The sequence below is a fragment of the Botryllus schlosseri genome, chromosome 12 (assembly GCF_051294905.1).
Source record: "Botryllus schlosseri isolate E-star chromosome 12, Bs_hap1, whole genome shotgun sequence".
NCBI lineage: Eukaryota > Metazoa > Chordata > Ascidiacea > Stolidobranchia > Styelidae > Botryllus > Botryllus schlosseri.
Genome location: NC_137247.1, coordinates 9,580,428 through 9,592,001, shown reverse-complemented (window position 1 = coordinate 9,592,001; position 11,574 = coordinate 9,580,428). Strand labels below are relative to the sequence as shown.

The window sequence follows — 11,574 nt, the reverse complement described above, 5'->3', positions numbered from 1 at the left end:
GGGACTGGATATAGGCCGACAATGACACATATATGCAATGCTGCCGTGTTCATTAGAGATAATTGCGTATGCTATTATATGACCGTCTTCCACTACACGCATATTCTGTCAGGGCGCATTAGCGTCTTGATAAAACTGTAAATGGATTACGAGTTCTAGTCTTACATTTCGTATATTTTTACTTCCACTCCACGACCTACCATGAGTCTTAAAATCGCAGACTCTCTAAATGTGGCAGTTATACATTAGTATTCATCTCAGGATTACCATATCTCCTCCTTTAGAAGGATTTGTCCTCCTCTGTCAGATAATCGAAAATGTCCTCCGAGGATGCCTAAATGTTCCACGTTTTTGGAAAATCGTCATTTCTTTACAGCTTTAACAGCTAGACCAGTGGTTCCTAACCTGGGGGTAATTACTCCCAAAGGGGTAATTTGCCAATTTTCGGGGGGTAATTCGACGTGACATTTCTCATAAACTTTTGACGCTGCAAATTGAAAGACAACGAGGGCCGTCTAAGTTCAGTTTTAGGCCTATAATGCAGTAACAATATCGTAAATATATAGTTGTTAGTATTGGAAAGTGTAGTGGTCTAGTCCAGCCAGAAAAATTATGTCTGACATCATCGAAGTGCCTTCGAAGAAACGAGGGGAAGATTTTGAAACCTTTTGGGTTCACCTTCAAAATGAATGACCATTTTTCGTCATAATAGCATTGAACTTTCTGATTGAATATCCGCCAATGGTATCCATCAAAACGAAATATCGAAATAAGTTTGTGATTGACAATTGCATGAGATGCTATCTATTATCTTCCCCTTTGTCTAGATGTGACCACTGGATAACACAAAAACAGCATCAGCATTCCAATTAATTTGATATTCTTAACAGGCATTTCAGGGTACATTATGACGTCACTTTGAGTGCAAGCTGTAATTTGTTATTTTTTGAAAAGGGGTAATTGCATCCTGTCATTTTCTTCTTGGGGGTAACGGTATGAAAAAGGTTAAGAACCACTGAGCTAGACTAATGGACAGAGTCATAAATGACGCGAAATACGCAACGCTGACGTTCGAGTGGGTCATTGTCATTCGGGAGTCGAATCGGATTGAAGACCTTTTTTAGTCAACACCAGAGAAGTAGCGTTAAAAAGTGGATGTTTCGGCAGTCCAGATTTTTTTTAGACAACACGACAAGATTTCAAAAAAATATTTCAAAATCAGTTGTTTTCAATATCGGTAAACTAACTTCTATGATTTTATAAAAATGTCCCGCTTTACCGGTTCCAAAATATGTAACCCTAATCAGTGGCGTAGCAGCCACTTGGCGGTTCTGGCTCTGCGCCAGGGGCGGCAGGCTCCAAGGGGGCGGCAAAATGAGGCTGCACATTGCACAGTGTGCACAGCCTGCTAAAAGCAGTGTAATTGGTAGTCCTATTGCTGGCGCCCCGTGAGCTAAAATTAAATCAAACTGGTCTCAATCGAAAGCTAGTGTCGCGCTGATTCCGAAAACACGAATTAATATGTTAACATGGCAATGGAACCACTCCAAAATAGCCGTCAAGGCCGATTGTTCCTAACAATCGGAGCGCCGCAACATACTGACCAATTGACCATGATAATGGAAATTATTTCGAGCGATTATTTGGAACAATGCCGATTTTCAGACCAAGCAGCATTTAATTTGTATTTCCGGAATCAGGGCAACAATAGCTTTCGATTAAGATCAGTATTGTTAAATTTGAGCGCTCGGAGGGCCTGGTCAACTATAGGATGACCATGACCAATTATGCTGCTTTTAGCTGGCTCAGCAGTATGCTTGTGTGGGCATTTAAGTGTGACAGCTAAACTTGAAGCTGAAACTTGCATGGCTTACCGGCATACGCCACTTAAATGATATGTTTGGATTTTTTAATCCCTACGCGCTGCTGCAAAGCGAAAGTCAGAATTTTTTCAGCAGCGCTTGTAAAAGCACTTATGATGACGAGGTGGACTTTTTGGAGTTAGCTGTGGAAATTGACAGATTTAAGAGGCTGGTGCGAAGCAGTGAAACCACGTTTGATCGTAGTGCAACAGCGTTTGATGTTTTACAGTGGTTATTTAATGCAAAGCTACTTGATTCGATACCATATTTATGCTCGTGCCTGAAACTTTATCTGACCATTGGTGTTTCAATTTGCGAGCTGTGAGAGGAGCTTCTCAAAGCTCAAAGTGATTAAGACTTATTATTTCCGTTCTACCATGAATGATGATCGGCCATCAGCTCCATACATTCTGTCTATAGAAAGACACTATACGTTCAAAAACTAATTTGAGGATATTTTTGTGATTTTGCTTCACTGAGAGCCCGAAAAGTTAAGTTTTGAGGCGGCTATTGATTTTCTATTTGCACAATACATTCCCTGGCTATTTCTCGTCTGTATTATTTTTGGCCTTATTAACGTTGAGGCGGTGACGCTGAGACACGGCATATTATTTGTAATTATTTTTATTGACAAGATTGCTTGGAAATTCATCTATGTCGAAATTTGCTGCTGTCTACTCGGGGGGGGGCGGCATTATAAGCGAGAGCCGGGGACGGCACCACATGCTGCTACGCCAGTGACCCTAATATATACCAACTTGTTAAACTTGGAAATCATTCTCTGCGCTTCGCTCGAATTATGATTACGCTATAATGATTTTGTAATATGCATCATCATAATTTACAAACGATAGCTCTGTCACTCACTTGTGTTCTGTGGTCAAAAGTATCATACTATACGCAATACACAGTCGGTTTCCTCCACGCATTGTAACCTCCATAACTCTGGTAATCTCTGATCAAAGCATTGATACTACTGCAGGCGGATCGATAAATTCTCTGGTCCGACTCCGATCAGATTACCAGGCCGGAATTTTGAAATGACCGAAATCTGGTCTGAAAAACTCCAATAATAATCATCTACGATTCCCTATGTCTAGTAAACTACTACAAAGTACAGCAGAGGCGGGCAACTTCTCTAGTCGGCGGGCCGGATATAGGAAAATTAAGTACTTGGCGGGCCGGATTGCTGAATCGATACATTATTCGTCCATTTATCCACATATGCAAGGAATATATCATACTTAATGAATGTAATTTAACGACAGCATTGTCACTTCAAAGCCATTTCTCGCCGATAGTGACGAACAAAATGTGGATTTGAGAATAGCATTGTCATACAGGCGCCGCCATGTCTGCTTCTATCTGATCAATCAACACACGGTGCAATCCTTAATTAAGATTTCAAGGCGTTCGATAAGCCCGCTATACCCCAAATTTACCAAGATATCAATTCATTAGGGTTGAGCAGGTGACGGGATAGCGTCGTTGTTCAACCGTGTGGCCTAGTTAATCTCGATATTTGATTCATGCGGCCCGCGTCCTCTACGAAATTGGAAAAGTGGCCTGCGACCCGTTTTGAGTTATCGACCCCTGCCATAAGCGGTATCTTACAAAGGCCTAGAAGTGTGCCGTGCTACACTACAAGTCGGCGGTTACGGAATCAAAAATAAGAAATACCAGCCCGGTGTAAATGACCATTGTAGTCGACAACCACCATGATTATCACAAACGACATTAGGGTTGAGTACATCGTAAATGCCGATAACGCTAGTCTTACCATATTTTGGAAATGTAAAAAGAGGACACTTTTTCAGAAATTTCAGACATGCAAAACTGGAGAAGAATTCTCAAAAACCGGTAAATTTTTCCCACTTCGTGATCGGTTGACTAAAAAAAAAAAAAAAAAAAAAAGTCATCACTTTCGCTCACAGCTCAAAATAACGTTTTTCTCTCCACATTGCCAGGTGGATGACTATACAAAAAAAGGTCTTCTTTTCGCTCAGAGCTAAAATCACCGCTTTTCCCTCCGAAATACCCACCGGAGCGTCACTTCTCGGCTAATTTGCAGCATATCGCTCGCAATTTGATCTAAATCTGACCTAAATTTTCAAAAAAGAGGACAAAATCTCAAAAAAGAGGACAAAAGGGCGTCCTCCGAGGACACTTTCAAAAAAGTCAAAAAAGAGGACAAATCCTCTTAAAAGAGGACGTATGGTAAGCCTAGATAACGCAAGTCTTCTCGCTTTGACGAACTTACGCGTAAGCTCCACTCTCGCACGCTGCGCATACACGTACATAATAACATACAGTCACTAACATTTGACGTAGAAACAAAGTAGTGGGGAATCTCGGCAGACTGGGTCCGCGGGCCACATTATCATGTAAGACGGAAAACTGTCCACGGCCCGGACAAAATCCCTTCGCGGGCCGTATGTTGCCCGCCTCTGAAGTAGAGCATGCGGTACGGTTTCAGGTAATCTATTGAATATTCCAACAAAAGAAACATGACAATAAAAACTGTCACGACTACTGGTTGGTAGTTACAACAGTCATGCTCATCAATAGCGATTCTGACCATATCCAAAAAGTACGAATCCAGCTCTGATCAGAAAAATTATGAATCCGGCTCCGACCAAGAATGAAAAAAAACGCTGAATATCCTGTCCGTCTCTGGTCCTTGCCCCGTTCTAATTCATACCGCTGCTGTATGATATTGGACTTACCATAGGCCCATATGATCAATGCATGGGCGGGATAATTGGAAGTTTGACCCACCTTTAGGATTGTAGCGATGTATAAGTGTATTTTAAGATATATTGTAATGCAGGGGTTCTCAAACTGTGGTACGCGAGACCTTTCCAGATGGTAGGCGAGTGGATCGGCGATTTTTAATTGTATCCCGTCTACAATTTGCTGTACTTCGCAGTAAATCACTATAAATACACACGATGCACAATTACTAGTTGTGCAACAATTTCACGATGATATCATTGAGCCACACCGGATTCACACAAATAGAAGCAAGCATCCGGTGATATTGGCTAGCTAGGCTAATGGGGGCTAACATACTAATGTATCAGTGTAGCAAGGTCGACAATTTTTAATCATGTCGAAACGAGAGTATAATCCAGAATAAATTCAGTATGGATTCACTGTAATCGAATACGGAGGAGAATGTTTGCTACTGTGCGTGGTTTGTGAAAGCCGGTTTTTAACGCGATCATGAAGCCCAGCCTGTTGAAACGGCACATTAATTCAAAAATGCAGAAAATACGAATTGAGATCCATTACCTTGGCGTGTTAGTGCGAGGCCATTTCGACCAATTAGGTGGCCATTAAATGGCCGAGATCGTCCAATCGAGCATGTGCAATGGACATGGACATATTTGCCAATATGCCATGAATAATGTTATACCCCGCATATAGACAATCTTTTCTATACGAAACAGCTGTATCTAGCAAATTAAATCCGTTTTTCGTTCTATTCATTTGTGTTAGAGTTAGAGTGTATTAACAAAGCAAACTACTAATAATACTAGTACATTTGACTAAAATTAGTAATTTAGGATCTAGATCAGGGGTGGGCAATTATTTTTCCAATATAATATAAAATAAAAAAAGGTCATCATTTTGTCTGGACTCCCGATCTACCCACATTTTTTCCGGTAATGCGTGGTGTTGACTAAAAATAAGGTCATCACTTTGACTCGACTCCAAAATTCCCCAATTTTTGACTTTCGCTACATCGTATAGTCGAGTTTTTCATCGCATTTTACTACATTTCCTACATGTGTACATCTAAAATAGTCGTCAGTTTGGTGTGATAATCATCAGTGCCTTCTGCGAAAGATGTAGTGATAACTTTTAGTGCGCGGCGACTTTGTCAGCAATGCAGCGCGCACGCCCGTAGCTTAGAGGGAACATTGCTCGTCGGTATGATGATGGATTCGTCACCATAAATATTTTCTGTAGTTCTGCACCGTGCCGACACGGCACCGGTAAAAAATCTGCCACGATACCAATACTAATCTACCCATCTACGACTCATCACATAGCAACTCGACTTATAGCAGCAATTGCTTTTTGAGAAAAAAATTACAATTAGCATAAGGTAATGACTATGGTTGCCACGGCTATCTTGTATTACACTTGCGTCACATCGCCCAGTTCATCGCAATGTCAAATATATATATATGTCACGAAGCTAGCAGTGTTTGCGCAATCGAGGTCCGTATCATCGGCATCATTTGCAAAGAATTACTTTTGTCGGTTTCGTCCCAGCACACTTCGCTGACATAAACGGAAACCGAATCCCATGCAATAAACGCAACAAACTCAAAGCTTTGCGAAGTACATCGCAATGGTCGCATACAGTTGCAGAGCAAAATGTATTATAGTCAATTACTCACGCGGTAAATTTTGTATTTTTAGTGTGACATCATGAATTTTCAAATGCTAACTGGTAGACCCTTTCCTGTACATACGCTTCGCCTTTATGACATTTAGAGTTAATAATGTGACATCACGTACGTAGGCTTCCACCACACTTGACTGCAAGAACGCTAATAGCATCAATCGACCAAACTTGGTTAATGTCCTTCAAAACGCATAATTAGGGCAAGTCTTTGCAACTTTTGCAACTTGTTTTACAGCTTCCGGCAGCTTCCTAAATACTCAGAAGTTAGGTATGGTGTTTTAAGCTGTTAGGAGGATTCTTATATTGCAACTTTTTGCAACTTTCCTCCATTTTTTTCATGCAACTTTTAGTAACTTTTTCGATTTTTCATGAAACTTTTTGCTAGTTTTTTCGCTTTTTCATACAACTAACTTTTACTGATAATATCTGTCACTATATGTAAATAGATCGCTTGATTATTTCACTGTCGTTTAAACTTGAGGTCCTTTCTGATTTGACGTACATTCAGGCTATGGACCGGCGAAAACTATATTTTCACTGGGTCAGATTTTCCAGGCTATTGATTTTGTTGAAGTCGCCAACACTCAGCTTCGCTACAGTTCCTTGGATACGGATCGATTGTAGTATCTCATACCCTAATAATTTCAAGAAACTTGTTCATAAATGCAACTTTTTAGAGCAACTTTTGTGAAAAAGAAATGCAACTTTTTACTGCAACAAAAACGTGCCCTACCCATAACTTATTGCCCACATTCTCATACATCGCTTGTACTTCCATTACTTTTCATTCAGTGTGCAGTGCACTGTGTAATGTGTGCATGCCTCTTATCATGCTCTAGTCTAGGGAAAGGTGTGTGTGTCATTATAAGACTACTCCAAGTCATTTCGATACCCTCCTATCTTTTCATTATAGGGCAATCTTGTGGTTGAACTGATAAAAATTTCTATAAACAGCCGATTGACTGGCGAACATCTGATGGATAACTAGGCTTACATAATGACAAATTACGGCAGGAAACTTGTCGACCTCGAGACTGGATAGAAAAAAGTCCCGGCCCCCTTTCAGGAATATGAACCCCACGTAATATTTTTGAGACACCACTTGTTCGTTCATCGTTATTCATTCAATTTACGTTCGGTGCGTACAGCGTTGCTATCTGCTGATTAATTTCGGGCCTATGGCGTCGATGTGTCTAAAAAATCGAGCATGCAACGATGCGTAGGCGAATCTTAGATGGATGGATATACGTTTAGAGATATTTGTTCAGGTTATCTGCTGGTGAATTCCCGTCAAATGTATAGCTCACCGTTGGTACTTTTGATCGCCGGCAACGATGTAAATATCACAATCGGGGAAACGTATATCACCGCCCGGTAGCCGAGTGAGTTAATATTTGAATAAACTTACAGCAACCAATAAAGCTAGATCTGCACTAAAGGACCGACTGACAAGTTTAACCTAAAACTAGGCCCGGTAATTTACCGGAGCAGAGCAAACTTTCTCGTTATATAAGTCCATGAAATTGCACAAATACCAACAAGCACTAATGAAATAAGAAAACTACACCAGTCTACATACATCAAAAGAGCGTACAAATCAAAGTAAACACAAGTAATATGAAGGTAAGATTTGGATTCCGCGTTAATCCAATGTATCAAAACTACCATGGTCTTCTATCTATTCCAGGTAGGAGCGGTGCATTTATTGGTCTTACTCGTGGTGACAAGTCAGTCGGGGAAGAGCAAGCCGATAGAGAAGATAGAAGAGTTACGATTTGGGTATGATTGGGCTACTACGATCACAGAATCCATATTAAGTATTTTTTACTTGTATACGGCCGTGTATGGTTTGGTGGTCAATGAATCAGCTGCCGACTCAATTCATGACTATGAGCTAAATTGACATGTGCCAATTTAAATTACAGTTGGCTATCGCGGTGAAAACTGTGAACACCTGAATGTTTAAAACCACAACTTCATTTTACAGACCAATATACAGCCATCGAGGCCACCTATGCGCAGTGACCAACGTCAAAATGGACAGCGAATCGTTCGTGCCGCATTTCAACGCGCGTGTCGAGTGCAGCGGCGGAGTGAATTTTACTACAAAATTATGCCCAGCGACGCTATGCCAAGATCCGGTCGATATGAGAGTTCTCCCGCAAAACGAGAGTATCGGCGTGTGGGAAGTCGAGCAAGTTGTGGAAGACAGACTGATCAACAACCGGACTGTAACGGTGACTGTTACGACAGCTTGCCGTTGTGTTTTCAAAACAAATGATGTTCCAAGTACGAATACGGTATAAATTGCATCGGTCAGAACCCAGGTTCTGTAAATTTACGAAATGGGTAGGGTCTGGAGAGATCCAACAACATACCTTGCCTACCGTTTTGTTAGGATGTAACCTACTTGACAACAACCTATCCTGTGACAATTTTGCCATTTGCATTTATTAGTTTATAAATAAGTTACAAGTATTTAAAAGCTACAAGTATACAAAATATTTTCTTCGCTATGCACGGTTTTCACGCTGCTATTTATCGTCATGCCTCTACTTACCAGATATTTTTAACGCCTTGCCGATGAGCATTTTGTATTACGCACATTACAATCTTTGTCAGATTTGACGTCGTAATTTTATATGAGCTTTTCTCCCGGCATATTTTTCCAATCATTCTCTTTAACACCATACGCATATATAAACTGTGTTTTCATATTAGAACCATTCGTCTATTACAGCGGTTTTTAATCGGTGTTGCACGGAACACTAGGATAGTGGCGAGATAGCGTAATGGTATAATCGTGGTATAGTGGGCAGCAACGGAATAAAAATGAAGAGAGTTAGCCTGGTGTAAACGAGAGGTCGACCGATTATCGAGGCCGATATTTGGACCTTTTCCGATTATCGATATCGGCCAATGAAGGCCGATATCGCGTCCGATATTTTTTATCGAAAAAAATCAAAAATATTGGACATTCAATGCTACGTGTTCTCAATCTCAAGAAATCGGCGATGCAAAGGGCGATATGTGACAGATTTACACTTGCAGGACAAGTTTAACTGGGTGATTATGCAGAGAAACTGTGCTTCCTGTATTACAATCTAGCTCTACTGGACTGATCTGCAATTCTGTACCACACTTCGCTTTTTGGGTAGCCCAAATTCCAATGAATGTCCACAATTCAGCAATAATTCTTTTGAATTTCAGTTTCCTCGTTAGTTGTTCATCTTTCGGTGGCATGTACATTGTACAAGTGTCATCTTGCCTAACACATATTTTTGGCGAAATGGCGCTCTGCTCATTCCATATTAATATTGGCATATATTATCGGTTATCAGCCTTGTGAGTGTCTCGATAATCGGTATCAGTGTCGGCCTGCAAAAATTAATATCGGTCGATCTCTATATATTAGTCGACGAATACCATGAATACCACAAACAACAACAACTGAACACCACACACAGTCAATCAACACATACATATGATTTGTGATGAACTGATGATACGTATTGGTTATCATTGGTTGCAGGAAATTAGGCCCGATCAGATAGTGCAATCGAATCGTGACTGATGTGGTGGTAAGTGGCGTACGCAGCAAATGTTGGGGTTTCAATTTCTTAAGTGCCAATTCTGTCTTCAGTACATTAATCTCATTTGTAATTAAGCAATGGGTACCACGCTGTTGCGTTTGTACCGAACAGTATACAACGACACATGCCGTTGTGAAGCCTCGCATTTCTGAACCGGTATCTGACAGTGCGGAGCGGATCGACAAATTCTCTGAGCATACTCCGATTGCATATTTTAAAGCTCTGTTCCGACTCCTAGACCGGATTCTAGAAATGACCGTGATCCGGTCCGAAAAAAACGATAATAATTATCTACTCACAGGATGTTATTGAATGTTGATTAAAACAATGGAAACAGGAAATTAATAACTCGAAGATCAAGTCCAACCCTCTCTGAAGTAATCATGGCAACCTGGACTTTGCATGTAGTATACTTCCGTGAACATTCCCTTTCAACTATTGATTCGTGGGTGGAAGAGGGTAATAAGGTTGGCCTATTCTTAGAAATTAGTACTGATCCGGCTCCGAACCAGCTCTGGCCAAAAATGAGAAAATCCGGCCGGACAGCCAATCCACAGCTCTATAATAAACATTACGTTAAAGTAAATAATGCCATATATGAGAACCTGACAAGCACGATGTTCTACTCTCAAACTATCCACTGTATTGAGGTACATGCAAATGAACTTACAGTTTGATAGTCAATAGCCTCGGCAATGAGCTTGTAATGGTTTTTTACTCTAATCAAGGATTTCAAGAAATCACTTCTGGTGTAAGCAAATATATGTAGCAGAAATTAACGCGAAAATGTGTAGTTTAAAAACAGTATTTCCTGTTAATGCACCGCGGTTTTTTTGACTGTTGATAATATATTAGCTAAGCTCCGTGTATCATAATTTCATTTTTTCAAAGCACCATACAATATTGCGATAAAAGGAAAATATAGGAATGAGTTGGAAGACGATAATTTAAAAGAAGTGACATGGGTAGATAAGCGAAGCTGATATATGTCAGATCGTGGTCCGGCAATGTAGGCATCGCTTCTATAAGTGAAAAGATGTTATATACTACAATGGGGGCGGCATGAGAGATGACGTTTCTTGGTACGCCGAATGATTTCACGCTAACGACATATTCTGACCATGTTTTTGCAAAAAGTGAAGCAGAAGTTTTCAAAATGTACAAAGCTCGTATGCGATCCAAAATTATTATCGTAAATCAAATGAAATAGTATTTTAGGGCAGATTTTACTTGGATTGAAATTTTTTTCCGCACTACGAGTGATTTATTGAAACCTGATATCTTGATTATGCTGTGGGAACCCAGCAGCATATATTTGTGTATAGAAAATGTTTTCAAAAAATATGCATAACGTTCGGAAATGAGTCAACCTTATTAACAGTTATGAAAGAACTTCAACCAAATATCGCATGAAACCGATTGGCTGCTTTAGTCTAGGAGTGTTCACTGTGTATAGGCTACGGCAGCGCTGGTAGGCGTTTTCACGCAATAGAAGACACGACCTAGACCAGGGGCGGCAACATACGACCTGCGAAGGGATTTTGTCCGGCCCGCGGACAGTTTTCCGTCTTACATGATTAGAGCCCGACCAATTATCGGTTCGCCGATAATATCGAGTCGATATTACACTTTGGAAGAATTATCGGTATCGGCCATTGGAGCTGATAAAATATCGGCTATTTTCGTGACGTCATAACGT

The 11,574-nt window shown here is 40.5% G+C and overlaps 1 protein-coding gene across 1 annotated transcript; it reads left to right on the top strand.

Moving 5' to 3' along the window:
- The first annotated feature begins 7,703 nt into the window (after positions 1 to 7,703).
- LOC145452186 (uncharacterized) lies at positions 7,704 to 9,017 on the top strand. Its single transcript, XM_080330416.1, has 2 exons — positions 7,704 to 8,061; positions 8,270 to 9,017. Exons 1-2 carry the CDS (start codon positions 7,949 to 7,951, stop codon positions 8,586 to 8,588), a joined length of 432 nt encoding a protein of 143 aa, XP_080186542.1. The 5' UTR covers positions 7,704 to 7,948; the 3' UTR covers positions 8,589 to 9,017.
- The last annotated feature ends 2,557 nt before the right edge of the window (positions 9,018 to 11,574 follow it).

Bases quoted from the DNA above. Each gene is read 5' to 3' on its own strand.
- LOC145452186 (XM_080330416.1), top strand. From the start codon at position 7,949: ATGGTCTTCTATCTATTCCAGGTAGGAGCGGTGCATTTATTGGTCTTA. The intron at 8,062-8,269 runs GTATGATTGGGC...TTCATTTTACAG, and splicing joins ATAGAAGAGTTACGATTTGG to ACCAATATACAGCCATCGAG.